The 23,210-nt window shown below is 34.8% G+C and overlaps 1 protein-coding gene across 34 annotated transcripts in view; it reads left to right on the top strand.

Moving 5' to 3' along the window:
• The window catches only part of NRXN1 (neurexin 1), a 1,346,328-nt gene extending 1,325,973 nt beyond the window's left edge, over window positions 1–20,355 (top strand). For all 34 annotated transcript variants that reach the window (XM_074286813.1, XM_074286834.1, XM_074286827.1 and 31 more), the window contains one exon: window positions 17,043–20,355. In XM_074286813.1, the coding sequence (XP_074142914.1) occupies window positions 17,043–17,347 (305 nt within the window). In that variant the 3' untranslated portion in view covers window positions 17,348–20,355. The remainder of the gene's footprint in view (window positions 1–17,042) is intronic.
• Window positions 20,356–23,210: the final 2,855 nt, after the last annotated feature.

Here is a 23,210-nt window from a genome sequence, read left to right as displayed (position 1 = left end):
GTTTATATCTTGATACTTACTAGCTTGTTCTAATCTTTACACAGTTGCAGTAGGGATATGAGCAAAACATCTGATTATTATTAATCCAGCAATTGAGTTTGGGATATGTCTCACTTAAGTGACTTTTACATGCTTACCTAGTTGCCTTCTTATGGATAATAGTATCAAAGAAAGTGTGATGTTGGTACTGCTGAAGTGGTGGGTTTATGTTTCTAGGCGTGTTGCCTACCACACTTTGGAACATTTAAGATCAAACCCTTGTTGGGTCCTTGAGAACACTCTCTCTGAGGTACTCTCCTGCTCTAAGGCTATGCACCTGACAGAGTCAAGGCCAACTTACAAGGAGACATAAATTGCTGAATATTTTAGAAGTTATATTTTTTACTAAGATGGGAAGAGAGGAAATTAAAGCAAGATCAGGACTAGAGGGCAGGATTTTCTCCTTGTAACAAAACTTAGAAGTGTTTTTGGAGGGCAAGGTGAGAGAATACTGGAGAGGAGGGAGTGGGCAGAGCTTTTCCCTGACACATGGGAATACTAGTCAGCCTAATAGCATGGATAGCTGCAGTTCCTTTCCTCAAAAGCTAAAGGGACAAGCAATGAGGTTTAAGAAAGTGTTTTATTTTAACTTTTTTTTTTTCATTTCATTTTGTTTATTCTGGATATTTGCTCAAAGAGCTACAACTAGGACATGATTGTGATATACCACTTTTCTCTTCCACAGGGAAAATCAGCAAGCTTTCTTTATTCCTACTCCAGCTCATACTAATAAGGATTAGTATTTTCTCTTTTTTTCCTTTTTTCTTCTTTTGTTTTTTTCTTTTCTTTATTTTTAACACACATTGCTCTATGAATCATGTTGGGAGAGAAAAATTAGAGAAAAAGGAAAAACCATGGGAGAGAAAAAAACAAAACAAAGCAGAAAAAAGAAGTGAACATAGCATATGTTGATTAAAATTCAGTCTCTTTAGTTCTTTTTCTGGGTGCAGATAGCATTTTCTGTCTAAAGTCTATTGGATTGCTTTAGATCACTGAATTACTGAGAAGAACCAAACCTTTCATAGTTGATTATTGCACATTTTTGCAGTTATTTTGTACAATGTATTCCTGGTTCTGCTTATTTCACTCAGCATCAGTTTATATAAATCTTTCCAGACCTTTCTAGGCTTCTCTTTCATTAATCCTAATCAATCTGTTAGAAAACATCACCTTAGCCCTGGTGAACTTTGATGCCCAACATTTTTTTTTTGTCAAAGGAATGAAAGGGCATGACTACAAAGAACTAGAATTAGGAAATAAAAGACACAAACATTAATTACTTTTTCCCTCTTTCTAACATCTTTTGGAAGTTATAAGTCACTTTGAAAATGTCTGTCATCAATTGTTTCTCTTTTGTCTCTTTTCTTTCTTGGGGGATGATGAAACATAAATTTGGACAGTTAATGGAAGCCTCTTCTCCAAAGAGGAATAAAATAGTAGAAGAGGAAAGAATCAAGAATTCTGAAAATATGTTTGATTAGCTCACTCTAGTTTTAGCGTTTCCGCTGCCACTGGCACCTTTCTAACCTCCAATCATCATAACCCTTGGGATTGTGACCTCCAATCACCCTTAACAGCAGCCCACCAAAATCTTTGGTTGCAAGATTCTAAGCCAAGAGTTCTTTTCATTGTACCATGTTGCTTCCAAGGCAAGTCGCATATTTATTAAATACATATTATATGCCAGGTGCCATGAGCTAAGTTATGGCAATCCAAGAAAGGAGAAAAACAGACACTTCCCTCAAGGAACTCACAATATAATGAAAAAAACAAACTACAAATAACTATGTACAAACAAATTAGATAAAAGCGGCAATCTCAGAAAGACTAAACAGAGGAAAGGCCATAGAAATAAAGATTGGGAAAGGTTTCTTGCAGAAGCTAAGACTTTACCTGAGACTCAGAGAAATCCAGGACAACTGAAAAGTTGAGAAGAGAATGGAGAGAATTGAAAACATGAGAAGAGCCAGTGGAAATAAATGAAGTTGTGAGAGGAACAGAGTTGTGTGAGAGACAGCAAAGGAGGCCAGTATCATTGCACAGTAGGGTATATGGAGAAAAGTAAGGTGTAAGAAAATGGAAAATTTAAAAGGGTTCTGATTGTGATGAAGTTTAAAAATGAAACAAAGGATTTTATATTTAATCTTGAAGGTAATGGAAAACACTGAAGCAAGGTTTGTGTGTTTGTGTGTGTATGTGATGTTTAAGCCTGAGTTTAAGAAAATAACTTTATAGATTCTCTTAGTCATTAGAGAAAACTTCAGATAAGAGATGGAATTTTCAATAATCTAAATTGTTTGGCTAGACAAATATGGGGCCCTGAGGTAGAATGGTACAGTAGATAGTAAGTCAACATTGGGTCAGGAAGATTTGAGTTCAAAGCCTGCACCCCATACAAATTAGCTATGTGACCTGGAAAGAGAAAGGTAACATTCTAGGTGGGAGGGACTCCAAGATGATACATCTAAGTAAGAATTAACAGAGAAAGAATGAACTAAAACAAAATAGATATAGATATAGCCTTATTATCATGATTTCCAAGTTAACTTTATAAGATTTTGAGACATAGGGACAATAGTAGACATGTGAGTCATGTCCCTGTGGCCTCCCCAAATGAGGATGTTAGAGATCAGACTTAAATCAACTCCAGTCCTTTAGGAATTGGAGGCTCAGGAGACTTAGATAGTTTGCCTGGCATTCTGGACCTTTTTGCCCTTAGAAGAACATGCTGATTTTGTTCCTTGGTCTAAGTGATAGTAGTTTGGTTTGGTGTTAAAAACTTTATTTAAGTGATTACATTCAAATGAATGACTTGCAAATCTGTATGGAGGTTGATGATTCTCCCACTCTTCTTGTCAGTGACACTCCAACTCTGGCACTCTTAAAGTGGCAGGGAGGGCAGGGGAGTGATGGCCAAAGTTGACTCCCACAGTCAGGCAGGATATAAAAAGCTTTTAAAATCCCAACGTTTTTGTTGTTATTTTCATGAATCACCAGCTTATCAGAGGGAGGGCTCAGATATGTCAGGAACATGGTGCATTTAGCCTTTTATCTGAACTGTAGGAATAAAATGTAGGAAGAAAGGTGATTAGGGCATAGATAGGGTCAGAAAGGAGGGAGAAAAATGAGTGATTTGGGAATCCAGTATCTATTACTTCTCAAAATAACCATGCAGCAAGTGAAAATTAGTATATGTCATATATATATATAATTGCCTCTCTGCTTCATTGCAAATGCATCATTTAAGGATTTATTCTTGTGAGTGATTTGCTCATCATCTTTTCTTCTGGTATGGTTTATGTTGAAATATAGATATGAAGAAAGTATATTCTTTGTAGAGCTAGGGTGGAGGAAGAAACTGGATTAATTTCAATTCACAAACACCACAGGAACCTAAAATTCCAATTTTCTTTTCACAGCATTAATGAAAACTGGACAGTGGGAACAGTCAACTCTTCCCCTTTAAATCTGAGACTATTTTTGAGAGCTGACTAGAATTATAATAACTTTCCAATCTATTATGACACAATATAGAGCTCTGGCCTAATATGATCATTTTAGACAATTTTTTTTTCTTAGATGGGATGGAAACGGAATTTAAAATTGATTATTTTTAGTCTAGTCTACAATAAAACCCAAAAGACCGGTCAAAGAGTCTTAATGAGAAAAAATTCAATAAACACATCTTGCCAATACTTTTGAGAATGGATCATTGCAAGACCAAGGATGCAGCAATTCCTGTTAATAGAATGATATATGTTGATTATTAGGCATTTTATGGCCCTTTGCATCATCTCCTGAACTTCCTTTTGCACCAGACTCAATTATTTGGTGTTTTATCTGTTTCGTCTTTTACTGTTTTATTGTTCAGATTGGTAATCTTTTAAAAATTTCAATCCTGAAAGCCTAAACTTTCTTTGCACCCAATCCATAGTGAAACCATAGTTTACCTGCATTGTGACAGGGTCATGTTCAAATGCCATGACTATTCACTAACAGGAATGCAGAAGAAATAAAATCAGCAATAAAAGTTGCCCAGCAACTATAATCTAGCCCTCAACTGCTTCTTTTGGAAATGACACAAATATAAGAAAATAACAGTGAATGAAGATCTCATTCAACTATAAAAAATGGTTTTGTTAAAGGTGTCAATTTGAGTGACTAAGAGAGCTTTGGGTAAATATAAGACTGTAGAAGGGCCATTCTTTGAAATATAAAGTCATTTCCATAGCCTGCTATAATGTTATCGGACACTAGACTTCAACACTATTGTATTGTTTTAGTGTAAAAGCTCCTAACTGAAGGTCGTGTTTCTTTTTTTAAAAAAGAATATAAAATTGACTCAGTATTCCATTTACTTAATCAACAAAAATTCAATAATTTTTTATCTCAATGTAATCATGTAGCTAGGATGTATAGAAAAGTAACTAATACTATGTAGAATGAAAAGAAACTTTAAAAAGAGAGGCATTCCACATATTGTTAATTCAGAGGAGATAGTAGCTGGAGAGCATTGAGACAGCGCAGAGAGTAGAATAGGGAAAGGTTCAGAAGAATATGACAATTTGCATGGCCCTTGAGAAACAACTAGAGCAGAGCTGAAGTAAAAACATTCTGGGTTGAAGGAGCATCATGAAGAAAGGCAAAGAGCCAAGAAAGTGAGAGAGATATTAAGTAGATAACAAAATCTCCAGTTTGGCTGGCAAAAGTCTGGCATGTTGTTGATGATTAAATACTTTGGATTTGATTGAGGGAAGAAGCATAAGATGTGTAAATTATATGAGATTTCTTACCATCTCAGCGAAGAAAGAACAGGGGAGGGATAAAATTTGGAACACAAAACTTGAAAAAAAAATGTTAAATTGTTTTTATGTCTAGTTGTGGGAAAATAATATTTTTTAAGATGTGTAATGTAAGGAAGAGCTAAAAAAGTAGAATGCATACAGATCATGAAAAGAATTTTATGTTAGACTAAGACCTTTATCTGGTAGTCAATGGGAAACCCTTGAATAATTTTGAGCAGGGGGGTGATATGATCAGAAGATTAAATTGATAGTGCCTGAAGAAAGGGGAGGGGGTGAAATTGAAAACCTAGGAAGACTATAAACAATAAACCATACTGAGAGTTTGAACTAGGATGATAGTAATAGAATTGAAAAAAGGGGACAGATATGAGGAAGTACCCAAGACAAAGAAATGGCAAGACCACTTTTTAACTGGCTGCATAGGGATTAGGAAGAAAGTATCAGATATGGTTAGAGTTATGATGCATTGTGCTAACCACTGTGGAGTATAATCATAAAAGCAAAAATTGTTCCTACTCTCAAGGACTCTGCATTATAACCAAAGAACACTAAATATAGGGAATAATGGAAAGGAAGGAGGTGGAAAGCAAAGTAGCATGGGTTGACAGTGAAGCAATAGGGGAATAGATGAAGCCACCTTTTCCATTACTACTGGCAGTATTGATTTACTCATAGTTCAAAAACTAGAAAGCATAGAACAGAGTAGGACAGCAGGACATGATAAGGAGATGGCCAATAAGTTAGGACAGCAGAACACAGTAAGGAGATGGCCAAGCAGTGAAAGGAAAGTATGTCTGAAGATGCATTTAGACTAATAGACCATATGAAGCACTCACCAATTAGGGTAACAGAGTCCCAAAGCAAAAGCTAGAGTGCTGAAAGAGTTAAACCTTCCAGATTATGGCCCTTGGTGCATACAACAAAGTGACTGGTTACAGATAGACAATGAATGAGTTTCACTGTACTTTGCTCTTGTTACAAGTGATGTGATGCATTCAGTTCTAGATGCCTTATTTTAGGAAGGGCATCAGCAAATTAATGAACCAATCCAAAATGAACATAAATATATAGAGAGAGCTGGAAGGCAGTTTAAAAGCTATCTCATCCAAAGCCTTCATTTTACAGAGTTAAGTAACTTATCTAAGTTCACAAGAAACAGAGTTGAATTTTGAAACCAGGTCTTTGACTCCAAATCCAATACTCTTTACATTTCAACTAATAGTTGAACAGAATTGTGAAAAGGCTCAAGTTTGTATCCTATAAGGATCAGTTCAGAAGAGAAGACTGAGGGGAGATGTGATAGTTGTCTTCAGTGGTTTGAATCATTTAGATTAGGGACTATACATGTTCTTGTCCCAAGAGAGGATAGAACTAGGAACAAGGGCTGACAGTTTGAAAAAAAAGGCAATTTTAGATTTTGATTAAGTAAAACTTCCTAATAATTAGGACTATAAAAAGAGTCCTAATTTCTGCTACCATGGGAGCAGAAATACTTCGAGGAATGAGGGTGTCCAGGAGAAGTAGCAGATAAAGCGCCCCTCAGAGGTTCATTCTAACTTTGAGCTTTTATGATTCTTATGAGTGTTGGAAATTGGTATAAAGGGTGAATTACGAGTTAGCACAGGAGAAAGACATGGCCAGAGAGCCAGGAGGAGAACTGAATGTGCCATTAATGAAAAATAAAGGGTTGCCTTGATCATTGTTAAAAGGAATTAAAAAGTCTAATGAAAATAAGGATCAAAAGAATGTTTTTCAGTGAATACTTAAGAAAGTTTTGTGAGGGATGGGAGCAGAGTAGTTTAAGTGGCACAGTGAATAAAGTGTCATCCTGGAGTAAAAAAAAATCTGAGTTCAAATCTGAACTTCAGATATCTAACTATGTGACTCTGGACAAGTCCTGTAACCCTGTTTCCTCACATTTCTTATTTGTAAAATGAGCTAGAGGAGGAAATTGCAAACCACTTCAGTGCCTTTGCCAAGAAAACCTCAAATAACCATCTAAAGAGTAGGAAACAACTCAACAATAACAATGGAGAAGATTCAGTACAAAGTTGGGAAATAGAAACTAGATTGCAGGGATTCAAGCTGTGAGCAGGTAGTAAAGCTAGCAAGTATAAACTTTATTTAAATATATATGTGGGAAGGATAGGAAAGTAAACAGATAGATGAGGGACTAGCAAGGTCTACAAAGATATTTGTAGAAATAGAGACTTAATATGTTTCTCAAGAAAGGAGGAGGAGCCAATGGAGAAAGACTGAAAATATAGTGAAAGAGAGGGATAATTGAAGAAAAAAAAAAAGGAAGAAGTGGGCGGGGTGGGATTGAGGAAGCAAAGAATAATAATAGTTCACACTTAAATTGAACTTCACAGTATCTGCCACCACTTAGAGACATGCGTTGCCATGGAGAGCAATAAGGTGATAGTGATGGGAGCCATCCAAATGAGATGAAAGCAAAGGAAGCTGGAGGAGGGAAGGAGCCTTGCATAGGTGGAGAGCCAGGCATAAATACATATAAGTACTTCCAGAATGTTGAGTGTAGTAAACATAGAGAGCTCTTTGCCTAACTTGTATAATGGAGGACGACTTGCCTTCCCTCCTTCTCTTACAGCCTTGTCTCCCACTAGGGCTTTGTGCATCTTGATTTTGACTCTGTTTTCATAATAAAAGTCATGATCAGCCTTTGGCCAATAGGTCCCATGTTGGCTATGTTATATATTGCTTCCAGAAAGAACAGTTTGGCTCTGGTATTTTTTTTGCCCTCTGTCAAATGTGGAAGACTCTAGATCCAGACAAGGGCAGGACCTGGGGAAATAGCACACATGGACATTATACACACATTAATGCATTTGATCAATGTATGATGAGGTAGGTGGTACAGGTATTATTTTGATTTGTTAAATGAGATCTGCCTTCTCTGCCTCCAGTCTTCGAGAAAGGTGGATAATGAAGAGAGAGTTGAAATTATTAAATTAAATTAGAGTCAGCTAGGTGCCACAGCATTGGACCTGGAGGTTAGCTGACCTAACATTAGTTTTAGACACTTAATAGCTGAGTGGCCCTGAGCAAGTCATTTACTCTGTCTGCTTTAGTTTCCTCATTTGAAAAATGGGGATAATTATAGGATTTACCTACCAGGGATGTTGTGGGGGTAAAATGAGATAATAATTTGTAAAGTGCTTTGCATATTAAAGTACTTTATATATCCTTATGCACATATGTTTCTTGAAATCAAGGCATAGTTGAATTCAAATTTTTAAATCTGCTATCCATTTCTGTTTTATGAGTAAATTCATCCCATTCACATTCTAAACTACAAATTACTTGCGTATTTATCTCCCTCCTAATTATCTTAACTATTTACCCTAGCTCTCTTCACTCTTCTGCTTTATTTCTACCAGCTACTTTGCCTTACTCTTCCTCAACCTACCTTCCCTTCTAAAAGTCCTTCCCTTATCCTCTCTTCCCATTCTATCCCCTTTCCTTCTTTTATTTCTTTCCATATTTAGAAGACATATATATGTATACATTATACATTCATATATAAATGTATATGTATATATGTTTATGTTCAAATCTGCTCTCAGACACTTAACACTTCCTAGCTTAACCCCTGCCTCAGAAAAAAAAAAGAAAAAAGAAAAAATGGCTTTTTTAGCTCCATTATCTTCCTCTGAATACAAACCCAAATCTTCTCTAACCCCATGATAACTGCCTATGATTATGTTCATTCTCCTTTGCTTACTTATTTTTGTTTTTAAACTTGTTTTTATCTTTTAGCAACTCTTAGTGTAATCAAGTTGTAGTCTATAGGTGTGTCTAATAGGGATATTGCCCCAAGTCTTCTTCTTACTGTTATTTTCTGAGCTCTGTCTTCGGGCCCACCAAGGGCCCTCCTCTCTACTAAGGACAGCTAGGGCCCCCAGCTATAATGGCCTACAAATGATCTTGATCCCTGAAATTCCTCTAGTGGCTGCAAATTATAGCTGTCCTGTCTATGCTGGAACTGAAACCAGGTGCTGTATTCTTCTGCAATTGTCCCCAGCCAACAGAGCCCCCACCCTCATTCTGTACTCAACACATATATACTAGCTTCTTTCTTCCCACAGGTACAGCCCAGGACATTCTGGTCAGTATGACTGTTCTGTACCCTCAACAGTAGAAGGTCCTTTAATTTTCTCCTTCTCAGGAGTGAGTCCCTCCCCCGCCCCCAATACTGCTAGCAAAATGACAATTTTTAAGGCAGAGACTGCCTCTTGACTCCACTGCCCCCAGGGCTTCTTGTTTGTTCATTCTTCAAAAATGGCCTGAAGGCTTTTGCACTTTACTCAATGGAACCTCTATACCTGAAGGTCAAGTCTTTTCTGAGGTCTGCTCAGATTGTTTTAGGAGGACAACTACTTTAACCCATGTTTATTTCTGCTTCTCTGAGGCAATGTTTTATCTTTTTTTTTTTTTTTTTTTTTTTTTTTTTTTTTTTTTTTTTTTTAGAGAAACTGAGAGCCAAATTTCTGCAATCTTCCCAGAATCCTCTCTTTAAATTTCAGTTTTTCAAGTAGCTCTATTCCTCTCGGTAGGGAATAAGCAGGGGTTGGCTACATTTGTCATTATATATAGTACTTATTTTTATAAATGATAAAACACTAGTGATTGGAAAGATTTGCAAAATTAATTTCCTTTTTTTCATTCAGAAGTTAAGCTCTTTACTGTTGCCTGGAGAAGACATTGTTTATCCGTTAACAGTTCCAGTAAACCACAGGCACTGCAGGTTCTTCCAGACTGGCCAGGCTTCCAGTAATAGGTCTCTTGATGTTATCTGTTGTCTGACTAGCTCACAGTCAGGCTCTATGAAATCAACATCACCAGGTGCCACTTATGAGGGAAGACTTTGGTGAAAAGGAGAGAAGGTAATGGGGAGAAGAGAGAGCAATAGCAAGATGGATGCTCAAAGCAGAAGGGAACAATTCATTACTATTACGTTATTTTCAGTACAAAAAGCTGGGATTATTAATCTGAAGTCGAGATAGATTTTTTTTAAGGGGCTTAATTATAACTTTCAAGGAGAAAATTTTACCTTGATTTTAACATATTTTATTTCCTTTGTGATCTTATGTAATTTAATTTATGCATTTTAAAGCATTATCTAGAAAAGGTGCTTATAAGTTTTACTAGACTGCCAAAGGGAACCATGGCATCCCCCCCTCCACAAAGTTAAGAATTTTCCCCACTCCCCATCCCTGCTTTAAAGGCTGTGAGCATGGAGAGAAGCAGTCTGGTCCAGATTCTCAAACCAAAGGATTCTCCCAAAATGTGAGGAGCTTCCATTGAGTTGGTTTGTCTAAAATTGAGTTTCTTCATAAAAGTGGAGGTCTTTTTATTCTGCAGGCCTTCATGCTTTGTGCCTGGCTTACCACAATGGTCTAGTGTTCATACATCCAGAATTAACCATTCGCATTAAGCAGTAGGTCTATATTCCTTGCTCTTTGGAGAGGTTTCTCAGATTGTTATTGAGAATGATGGACTTCTCTATCTGAGGAGCATCTATGGAGGCTACCTACATTACACAAGGTTGCAGTTCTCCTAAGTAAGGGGAGAGATTATTCACACTGATGATATCACAGAACACTGAATAGTGAATTAAAAATTAATTTACCCTGACTTGCATTTTTGTTTGTTCACCAAAAGCATTGTGGAGAGGTTGAATTTGGCAATTTCCTTTCCAGTAGGCAATTTCCTTTCAAGTAGGCGCCTAGACTTTAACAAGACTCCCTTTTCTCTGTCTTTTTCATAGTGGTCAAAAATTATGGATGCCTAGTGCTGGTCTAGATTCTAGTACTTGGCTATGATCTTTCTCATCTGGCTTCCTATTTACAATATACAGTGCCTGGCATGGTGCTTAAATGTTTTTTGAATTGAATTTTTATTGAATACTGGCTTGATTTGGCAAAATGAAATATTCCCAGGGATTATATATAGGACACTAGAAGGTGTCTATTCTTCTGTGGTATATACCATCAAAAATGATTTGACTTTGGGTTCCATAATAAGTATGATTGCCACTGATCAAGAAAATAGAGACTAATTTTGTGATTTAGCACAGATCTTATTGAGTTGTTTTGAACTAGGATGTAGCACCTTTGAATCAAACCATCTTATTCTGCCTTTTCACAGTGACAGTGGCTTTTCATACTTTACTTCAGGCCAAAATACATGTTCCCATGGGCTGAAGTGATTATTTGTGGTTCCTTCTTATAAACCAGGGAGGAAGGAAACAAATTTTAATGTGGGTGGAATATATTCTGGTTCTGAGTTGAGGAGATAAATAATGTTCTTTAATCTATTCTGTCCTACTTAATGTGTTTTGAATTAGCATATTTGGAACTTTCTACCAATTACAATAGTGATTTACCTTTTTTTTTTTTTTTTTTTTTTTTTTTTTTGAGATGGGGAGGGAGGTGTCTGAAACTGATTTTACTAGAACAGGGAATTCCAGGTGGGTAAACTTCCTCTACTAATGCTGATAAACAATTCTCCTCTTATAGTCCTATTGAGTTTCTCATGTGCTGAAAGATTAAGAGAAACATAGCCAGCATGTGTCAGAGGCAGAACTCAAAAACTCATGACTTGCTGAATCTCTTTCACTGTATCCCTCTCAGTTTTCCTGGTATTGTATTATTTATCTAAAACATAGAGTATAACAGTTCATAGCAAGCACATACACAAGTTCAAACAGCATATGCTAGGTCCCTGATGCCCAGAGTGATTAGGGACAAAGTCAACTGGGATTGTATGTATTTTGATCCATTTTGTTTGAGAGAAGAATTTCTAGGCTTTTCAGGCATGGATTCAGCTCTACAGAGACATCACAGAAGTGTACTTTCAAACCAAGTGGCCCCTGGAGAGACCTACTGGCTAAATTGTGAGAGTTCCTTAATCATAGGAAAAAGTGGAAGAATTCCTGTGCTAGCCACAGGTTGCCTCTGGTAATCACAAGGATAAATAAAATGTTTAGAATCTAGACTTTTAGGGGAGGGGTCAAGCAGTTTCCCACCTGTAGCCTTTTTTGGTATGTCTCCAGCTAAAAATATTTTTTCTTTACATTTTAAAGAGATGTTTTATTGTATTTGAAAATATAAAACTCCTTTTTAGCTCACAAGTATGGGGCAGGATTGGGTTATTGGGCCATTTGATGACCCCTGTTCTAGAGGAGGAAAGTCTAGGGCAATGCCAGTTTTGAATTGCCTCTCTAATAGCAGCAAGACTGCAAATTGGGGACCTGACATTCTAGAGAACAAAAGGGGAGTTTTTACGCAGTTGCCAGCTTCTTGTGAAGGGAGAAATTATGCATGTGACTATGTGATTCAAAAGCAACAATTTCTTGAGCCATGATATAGGGATGCAAGATGTTTAGGCTTTGCCCTCTGCCATTATAGTGAATTATTAGGACTTTAAAAGTCTGATGGAATAGTTTCCTCTCAACTTTATTTTTCTTCTAAAGAAAATTCAAATCACAAAATGGGCCTATGATTCTGGGAATTGTATATACAAGGAGGGAGGAACAGGAATGTATGGAGATAAAACATTGATCAGGGGAAAAACATATTGATTATCTGTGAACTACTTTGAAGCCTTTCTGCATTTTCCATAGGGTAAAATAAAAGGTGTCCTATATTGGATAAACATTGTTACATTGATTGTTTTTATAGAGCTGGGGATCCTTTTAGCCTCAACTGTGGAGACCTAAATATGAGCTACATTTGAACCATATCCCAAGATTTCCCACAGGAAGATCTAGGGTGAGGAAAAATAAGATAAAATAGATATGATTTGATATGGCTGATCCCCAGATTGAAGCTACTACTCCATGTAAGTCCCAAGTCTGGGCTGCTGGGCCATTGGATATTTATCTAACATATTAGATCGAACTCACTCACCACTTTCATATTAAAACACTGCTGATCCTTGATTAAAACACTGATTGAGCAAACTAGCATTTAGTCTTTAAGATTGAAGGATAAACAGAAAGTGATTTCAAGAATTAGTTGGGAATTATCAACAATTCAATATCCTCCATAGACCAAAACTGACTCTCCAATTAGTTATTAAACATTCAATTTCAATTGAGAAAGAAATTCAAGGACAAAAATGTTTTTAAAATTATTTTTATACCTTTATTTTCATCTTCTTAAAAATATGAAATAATCAAATAAATATCATATAGATGTTTCAGGTACATGTAGTTTTGCTATGGGATGCTTTTACTGGCATGTCTAGCATAAAGTCACATTTAATCCGTGATGAAAGATAAGGAGGATATTCTTTGGTCCTATTAATAATATTTATCAAGTATTTAACTGATTTTAAGGTGTCTTTTTTGGTCTTTTCAAAACAAAATGCAGATTGTTACCAGCTTTTCCTCTCTCTTTTTTTTTTTTTCCTCTACTCTTCCCTCTTTCTCAGAAGTCTATAAGAAAAATAGATCAGAAAATACTTAAGTAGACAATAGCTAAGGCAGATTTTGGATAAGCTATTCCATTGCTAAAAATATTTTCCCCAAAGTAAGCCTACTTTGTAAAGTTTCTAATGTCTCCCCATGTAGAAAAATATACATCAAAATGCTATAAGCCTACTTTCAGGGAAAGGTCTTAGAACTCACCTCCATCCTGCCCTCATTCCCTTCTCCTCTGACAGACTGGCTAAGTGAGATAAATGTGAAAATGTGGTTTAAATGAAAGTATTGCAGCAAGTGGAAAAATAATATAGGAAACATTTAAATATAGAGTTCCTTGTTTCAGTACTCATCAAAGACTGTCCTGGGAAATGGGCAAAGGGAAGAGTTGTCATTTAATGAAAATTAGTAGCAAAGATAATTGACAGAATTTGGCAAAGATTTCTTTTTGAAAGAAGAGCAGCCTTTAGTTTGTCTGGCACTGACAAGATTTCTTCAGGCTAGTATATTCTTTCTTGAGAGGAAATTAATTTCCTGTAATCAAATACAGTGGATTGTAGCCTTTGTCTTATTCTGCATTGGCCACAAAAGCAATTGTAGGCTTTATTCAGCACCATTATATTGTCTTTTGTAAGAACGCAATGACATCTTTAACACAGAAGGATTTTCCCTTAGTTCATTATTGGATGGCCAAGAGACATTGCTTATTCTTTCTTGAGGACTGGGCCCACTTGATTTTTAAGAGAATGTACTCCAGAAAACTTGAATTTTTCAGTAGGGAAAAATCAACAAACAACCCATATTAATATAGAATAAATTACATACTGTAATATTTGGAAAAGAAATTGCAAACTTTTATATATGTTTGCCTGGGAGGTGAATGGAACTAAGAAATGATATGTGAGGGTTGTCTAGGAAAATAGGGAAAAGGAAAATAATAAGTACTAACTAAAAAAGGTTCCTCTTGGGTGTTTTTTAAGCTCTTTCAAAACTTTAATTTGAAAATCAAAGTTTTTAAGATATATTTCTCATCCATTATTATATATTTTCATTCTTTATGATGTAATACCTTACTATAGCTGATTATAAACTCCATAAGAATAAAGATCTTGTTTTAGCTATAAATTTCTGTCTTCCAATGCCTAATATAATACTCTGTACTTAGTAATCATTTAATACATATTTTCAAATTGTTGAATTATCTTGGAATCATAGAATTTATGAGATTTATAGATCACGTTTTAATAAGTATGATGATAATTCCCTCTATTTAACTGGAAGAGCAGTTTTTACAAATCAGAGTGTATATATGTTTGTACATATATGTTACAGAAGAGAAAGAGAGAGTGCAGGGAGATGGTAGAATGATGGAAGAGTTGTTGAGGGAGGGGGTAATTGCTGATGCAAGAGGTAGGCCAGAAATTATATTTCTTCATCATCTATCTGAAAAACTAATTATCAGAATATGAGAGGAGAAAGACAGGTATTTTTAATAAGCAGATTTTTAAAAATATAGATTTATATTGATCAGAAATAAAAGCACCCAATCTGGGTTCCCAGTCTGGAAATAAGACTTGCTAAAATCAGAATATTAGAGTTGGAAGAAAGCTTGCAGAGTATCTGCTTTTACCCAATCCCTTCATTTTATAATGACTTAGCCAAAGTCAAACAGCAAGAGCTGAAACTTGTACCTCGCTGGAATTTTTCATTCTCATATTAGTACTTTTTACCACCATCACCACCACCACCATCACTACTACTATTATTACTTACTATCCTCATCACATCATCCTCATAATTAGCATTTGTATAACATTTTAAAACATGTAACATTTTAAAGTTTGCAAAGTACTTTACATGTTATTTCACTTTTTTCACACCATTATTGTGATGTAGGTATTATCTCCATTTTACAGATGTGGAAAATGATGCTGAGAAAGTTTAAATGATTTGCTCAGAGTCACACAGCTAACAGGTGTCTGAGGCAGGTTTTGAATTTTGATATTTCTAACTAAATTAAATTTCAACACTTTCCACTATACCATCTGGATGACCTTTTCTTAACATATTATGCAACCTCTTTTATTATTTAAGAAAAAGAAGCCTATTTTTACCATTCTGAGCTTCAGCTTCTTTATCTGTAACACTAAAAAAAATCTTTTCTCTTAGATTTCTTCTCTCCTCAAAAATGGTATGAGTTTTAGCTCTTTAGACTCTTTCAGAGATTCTTTAATTACTTGAAGCCTTAGGGTACCCCAAAAAGTATTTCTTTAAGTTATCTCATGTGTGCTGGAAGTTCTTAGCTTATCTCCAATAAGTAATCTATTAATTTCATCTGGATCATTTTTTAAACCAGTTGATCTATGGTAAATGTATACTGGTCTATAATACTTTTTAAGTTACAGGTTTAAGGAAATAACTCCTCTGCATCCTTCTTCATTCATCGTGCTTCTCCCACCTTAAGTCCATGTTCTATCATCTCATTGTGGTTATGAAAGATGGAATAATTCAGTTAAAAGTTTCATTTACCATGGGTAATACTGACCTTGGCAACTGATCCAGCCATTTGTTACTCATTGCTGCACTTCACAAATAGCTTTAGGCCTAAATTCTTTTTGGAGAATTATGTATTATGGAGAATATGCTTTCCTCCAAAGTTTTGTTGTTGGAATTTAAAAAAAAAATGGAAATAACTTTCAAGTCAAGAAGGCAATTGCATGTTTTTCACGTTGTAAAGATAAGTGACAAAAATTACATTTTAAAATGTATGCAATTAGACTTTCTCAAATGCACAGATTAGCTTATTGTTCAGTACTTTACACTCTGTATTCCTCCTCTGATATGGAAACTAATATTTTAAAAAATCCAAACTTATGCAGACCTCTCTGCACTGATTCAAGAATCCAAATATATATATAACTTGGAGGACGAGGCAAGTCTTCAGAACAGAGTCAGCTTTTAATAAATAGATATTGAAGGACCACATACATGGATATATGAGATATCTTCATTCATTCAATAACCATTTATTAAGCATCTTATGTGCATACTTCCCCAAACTAGGTTCTGGAGGGAATATAAAATTTCTTAGAACTTTATGGACCTTCTAATTTAATAGGGGAATAAAACATAGACACTGACATGTTACATGTAAAATCCATTAGAAAGACAGAAATAAACTGTTCTGTAAGGCTTGAGGGAAAATTGCTGAAGGAAGATCAATGAAGGTGATGACATCACCTTCAAATGGCATCTCGTCATTTGAATTACGTTTTAAAAGATGAATTCAGGTCATGGATCCCATACTGTTAGTCTGAATAGAATCACTTTGTTTTTCAAAATGATACCATTGTTATCATAAGGAGCCATACTATTTTCATTAATGTGTTTTTCATTTTCACTATGAATATGCAACATGAATTCAATGGATCAGGATTTTGTTTTGTTTTGTTTTGTTTTGTGCTAAATTGAGATTACTTAATGATGCACTTTTGGATCTTGCTAAAATAATTAATACAATGATTTTAAAGTATAAGAGAAAAATCTCTTCTGAGTATTTTCAGTTCACATCTCCTGCTCTTTAGTGACCAAAAAGCATGATCATCCTACTTATCAGCACTGCACTTTCCCTAAGCCAATAAGTTCTGTTCCATTAAGTTCAAAAGGGGATACTCAATGTTAATGTAGTTCCATGATTGCCACTAAATTCAGTACTGACCTCCATCTTTTTGTCGCCCCTTTTCCTCCAGCCAACCCGACTCGAGCAGGTGGCAGAGACTACCCGGGCTCTGCTGAAGTGATCCGAGAGTCGAGCAGCACGACAGGCATGGTCGTTGGGATTGTAGCCGCCGCCGCCCTGTGCATCCTCATCCTCCTTTACGCCATGTACAAGTACAGGAACCGAGATGAAGGCTCATACCACGTAGATGAGAGTCGAAACTACATCAGTAACTCAGCACAGTCCAACGGGGCAGTCGTGAAGGAGAAACAACCCAACAGTGCTAAAAGTTCCAACAAAAACAAGAAGAACAAGGATAAAGAGTATTATGTCTGATCCGGACATCCCCAAAGGACCCTTGTATAGAAATAGTCTTCATTTTATCTGAGACATAATACAAACTTATTTACTTTCCTTTTTATGAAGCACATACAAAAGAAGACAGGGAATATAATCAGGAAGGAAAGACTGTTTTTAAAAACAAGTATCTCATGCTCTTGTTTCTCCAGAAATCAGGGGCTGGTAAATTCCCTAACATCCACAGTGTTTTCATTTACTCTGCCTGTCTTTATGTTGCTGGAACATTTCTAATGAGACGGTGATGACCCTAACGCATTCATAAAGCAAAGGAGTATTATCACATCAAGGCACAAAACAAAACAAAACAAAATTTAAAAAAAGAAGCTACCTATGATTCTGGATTTAGCCAAAGTGCTAGCGCTTTCTTGAGAAGGGAGTCTTATTGCCAGAGAAGACTCTGCCATTTGGTCTGACTCAACATGCAAACCTTAATGAGTTTGCTGCCTCATATACCAGGAGCAGTGATTGGAGCTTGCATTGGAGATGAAGTGCTGGCTTTTTTGAAGACTTGTGTTAGAACACTTTCAAAAAGCCCCTTTCTGGTTGTAAGGGAAGAAAAAAGTATGGAGGCCTTATTTTCCAGTATGTGAAATATAAGGCACGTTTTCACACTAAAATTAAACAAAAACAAGAGGGCATAGATGCAATCATTTGGGAAATTTTCATGCACGCTTAATATGTTATTACATATGTTTATATAAAACACATCTATGTGTGCTTTCTGGACTGTGATAAGTGACGTTTTATAGCCTGTTGTATAGACAATGCAATCTATATCTCTGCTCTTCAGCCATTTTTGGTCGATTCAATGTTATAAGTGTTGCTAGGTATAGAGAGTTTTATGACATCTGGAGCACCAAACCTATTTCAGTTTTTTGCTGCCATTATAAATTGCCACATAATTCTTTTCTTTTTTCTTTTTTTAAAAACAAGTTTTACAGTGTAGTGATTATTCTAAGGGGGATATGTATGAATGTATATACAAAGAGTCAGCTAATTTTTTTCTTACCTGTACAGCTTCTATTCTGTTGCAAATGAGTTTTAGTAGTTCGTATGAGAGATGTGGATTAGAAGGCAAAATACATACATATATAGTATATATCTCTTGTAATTGTCCTCTCTCCCCTATTCTATACCTCCCAAATCTGTTATTGACCATTGGAATCAGTCAAATTTGATGTTAGACCCAAACATTCATAAATTAGTCAGCATTTACTAACAGAGTGAAAAATGGGAGGGGTGGGTAGATGGGCTGATCAAGGTGTTGTTGCTGAATGGTGTGGTTTGCTTCATTAAAGTTTTGCTCCCAGGAAATTCTAAGAAAATTGTAATCCCTTACTAATCTGAAATTTATCGCACAGAATTTCACTAGTGGACTGTTCCTGCAGATGAAAACTATTGTTGGGGCAGGTAACAGAAACAAAAATGATTTATCTATATCTTAACCCTGGCTGCTGCAATTGAAAACTCATTTCTAATTTTAAAAAAGATATATATTATCTGAAATTGAAGTGCATGTTAAAGATTTTTGAAAAGTGGGCACTTTTTCCTATAAGAAAGTATTTTAAACAACTTTGGATTCTGTATTACTAAATATCCTAAAAGATCATATATTAGTTGACCATTAAGACTATGTTTTAAAATAACTTTTAAAATTATGCTCATGTCATTAATGAACATTTTGTTAGTTTAACCCATATTAAGTATTAGAATGATATAGATTATACACAGTTTTTTTTAACATATTCAATGAAGATCACAGCAATAAACCATTTATTATAATAAAGTAATGCAAAGAAAAATCTATTATTGGGCTGAAAGAGGTACTTTATTAGAAATCAGTTGCATTACTTGAATGCCTCCTGGAAAAAATATGGATGTTTAAATTTTACAAAACAGTAATATGATTTTAAAATTAGCTTTAAACAAGGGGCCACAATGCAGCACAATATCATGTGTTTCTTGTTCTTGCTGATAAAGAAGGCTGAGTAGTGGCATAGGTATGCCTCTCAGATATATAATACTTTTTACATGTTTAATTGGCATACATAAAAATGAAAATGAACTGTCACTCTTAAGGGTTTCCAACAAAGTTTAGATGGAGAGATCTTTTGGTTGGGAAATTATTCCTAAGATTTTGATAGTAGGAGGCATGAAATTAAATCTGGTAATATCCCTTAAATTTTTTTTTAATTGCCAAGCAATGGAATTCTTAAATTATTACATTTGTCATTCACCCTTACTCAGGGAAAGCCAACAAAAAGAGGAAGGTAAATATTACCTTAAGTAATTTACAACCTGAGGATTTAAAAAAAAAATATTACTCTTCCATAGCATGTCCTGAACTTGAAATATTTCCCATTCAAAAATTATTTTACAATTTAATCAGGATGGATTGCCTATGAAAATTGTAAGGTGGTACAGATAGCAGGGACAGGAATTGGGGCTGATTAGAAAGTGTCTTTTCAATGACATTTGACCAGAATTTCTTTCCATAAAATTACTAATTCAATGTGACCCAATAAATCCAGCAAAATGTATTCCTGATGTTGTTAGCAGACACAAAATTTCACATTATTTCTTGTTTTCTTCTCAATATAAGAAGAGGGAAAAAAAAAACTTATAACTATCTACATACCAGAAGTACCAGGGTTCCATATGTAGCCTTTGCTATTATTTTATCATTTCAAACTACCTGACATCAATTTGGTTATATCTTAGCCTGTAATTTGTCTGATTGAGGAGGCTTCTTTTCTATTCATGTAATACGTTGCCTTTTTAAAAACAGAACACTAAAATAAAGTGTGAAATGGGCCATCTCCAAATCATCAAAGAGACAAGATGCCCCAATCCTTCTAGTGCTTTGTGTGATTAGGTATCTAAGGGTTTTTTTTTTTTTTCTGTTGCAAGGCCAATTTATCCATTATTGGAAATGCTAAGCAAGTGGAATTTACTGTTTTGTTAATAAAATGTTTCTTAATACACTGTTGGACTTGGATTTTTTTTAAGCTATATATGACATTTTTTTGTTAAAGAAAAAAATGACTAAAATTAAGGAAAGAGGGGAAAATGAGTGATAAATCACATTGTGGTATCTACTTCTTTAGAGGCATATGACTATGAAAGGGTATAATTGAAAGGAGGAAATCTTATATTTTCCATTATTTTTATGGATTAAACATTAAAAATGTAAAAAAGAAGGGGTTCCACAATAACAAAAAAAGGTGTTTTTTAATAAGTGTTCTCATTTTATACTTTCAGAAACATTTTTGCTCTAAGGACAAGCTTATTCCAGTAATTTTTTAAAAATTCAAGCTTAATGGAAAAAACATTCTCTGTTATCTAAATTTATTTAATTGTTTCATAAATACACTATCCCCTTTCAACTTTTAAATATTTCTCCCCCTCACTCAAAATCTGAATGACCTTTGAAAAATAATATCAACCAAGAGGTAGTTTTAAGTGCAGACTGCCCCATAATTAATCATTCTTTCAGACTAGCAAACTGACAACTATTAAAAAAACAAAAACAAAACCAAAAACTAGACCAGTCAAAACAATTTACTCAGAATCTGAAATATGTTTGTACTTTTTCTCTCTTTAAATGAAATAGTATTCATATCTGTATCCATTTTCTATATTGATTAAAAGATAATATTACACTATTTGTAATGTTAAGTCATATCATTCATAATAATGTTCATCAGAAATAAAAGGAAAACAAAGAAATTTCATAACAGGCAAAAACAAACTAAAACAGAATTCATCTATATACATCTTATATGCTTCAGATTGACATGTTAGTAATATATATATTAATATATATAGTAATATAATATATAGCCAATTGTAAATTAGATGAGAGAACACAGAGTTAAAAATCATGCCCATGATGGCATAGTTCACTAACACATTTCCATAGCCACCTGAGAAAGAAGCCATAAACCATGGACAAGGTGAATAGATGAAGATCTCACTCTATAATTGCAGCAAATTCATAGGAAATATCACCAAAAAGAACAGTTATCTCAGTAACTTATTCAACAATATTTAAGTGCCTACTCTGTGCCAGACTTCGGGCTAGGCTTGTTACATATCTTGAACACCATTTAATTCTTCCTTGGATGTCTACCATGTTTTAAAGGTATTCTGTCACATGTTCACATAAGGTATGGAAAATTTGGAAATTCGGATGGTCATTGAAGCAACCTTCAGAGATGGAGATATTAAACATAGTAAAATGGGCTGAAAAGTACCAGTTACGGAACTGCCATGACTCCTTCTCAAGCTCATGGAAAGGTGGTTATGGGTCCCATCAATGTTAGGGGGCATAGGCAAATACCAAGTAAGTAGTCCCTACATAGCAATGTTGAGGAAATAGAGGGAATTGTTATATTCTTTGGAAAATGTTTACTTTTCAATTAATTATCATAAGGATAGGAGTTTATGAAGTGATTCAGGATTATACTTTAATCATCATACAGGTCCTATTAAAAGAGACTATTATGTCTTGCCATATTCTGCCCTGTCCACCACTGACTACAAGAACTAATCATCTCTTACGGAGATAAGTCTTTAGTATGCTTGTATTTGGATAAATAGATGTGACGTAGGATACTTTTTTAAATATACTAATGTAATGCAAGGTCTAAGAGAACTTGCCAAGTTGCCAAGTGGGAAAAACTTTTATCTAATTCAATAAACATTTATTACACATCTACTACTTTTGAACCACTGCACTAAGCACTGATTATGACCCTAAATACTAATAGACGATTTATCTGTTGTGCAAGAAAAGCTTACCAGCAGATGCCCAGTTAGTATTTGGCCACACCATCCGTACAAAGACAAGAAGACATCATGATTGGTATCAGTGGAGTTAGAACCCCCTTACCAGCAACTGATGGTATTATGATCCTTGAATCAAATATGTTGCCATAATTTTCTGTGCTAGTTTTTTTCTGCTTCCATTCACTGTCAAAAGCTGTATTAATTTGGATATTATAGTTAAGACTTCAGAAATAGTTTCTTCTTATAAAGATAGTTCATATATTACGAATTAATCCCTGGACTATGACATCTATATTACAGAGGTATATAATATGAGGTTTAGCCCAACCTGATTTAATTTAGAATGGATATTTTAAGATCTATTTGCAATCCTCACTTCTGTATAGCAATCATCATTCTAATGGACTTTCATCATGGTTTTAATTATTTTCCCCTTATTTTTATTCATACCTAAAGGTGAATTGATTTAGTGCAATGAGGACATAGTTGTGAACATTAAGCAATAGTCACCATCACAAATCTGTCTATTAAATCAGATGGAAATATAATTATAGGTGAATTTAGATAAAGTATTGAAACCAGGCAGAAAGCCTGTTCTAAGCTGAAGAATATATATAAAATGGTGAGATTTAGAATAATAAAGGAAGATTGACAACAATGAGTATCTAAATTTGTAAATTAATGAAATCTGTTTGCAACTTTAAAATATTAACATTAATTAGTAATTAGAAGATTGAACTAGTCAATAAAGAAGCTACTAAGGAGGAAATGAAGTATAATGTCAAGTTTAAAGAGAACAGACTATAAGTAATGTTTTTTGAAGTGCTATGATAATTGCAGGAGAAAATTACCATATTTGAAATGTAATGTGATATGTGAAAAACATTGGCCAGGATCATAGCTTAAAAATAAGGTAAGAGTTTTTAGTAATAAATATCATGTTGAAATAAATCCACAGGTTAAAAAAACAGACACAAATTAGTTCTCATTTGAAGTGACTGTGTAAGACTATTGGGTTTAGACTTCACTAAGGGATTCATATTACTCA

Source organism: Sminthopsis crassicaudata, chromosome 2 (assembly GCF_048593235.1).
Source record: "Sminthopsis crassicaudata isolate SCR6 chromosome 2, ASM4859323v1, whole genome shotgun sequence".
Classification (NCBI taxonomy): domain Eukaryota; kingdom Metazoa; phylum Chordata; class Mammalia; order Dasyuromorphia; family Dasyuridae; genus Sminthopsis; species Sminthopsis crassicaudata.
Note: the sequence above shows the minus strand (reverse complement) of the source record. Positions and strands in the feature narration are given on the sequence as shown.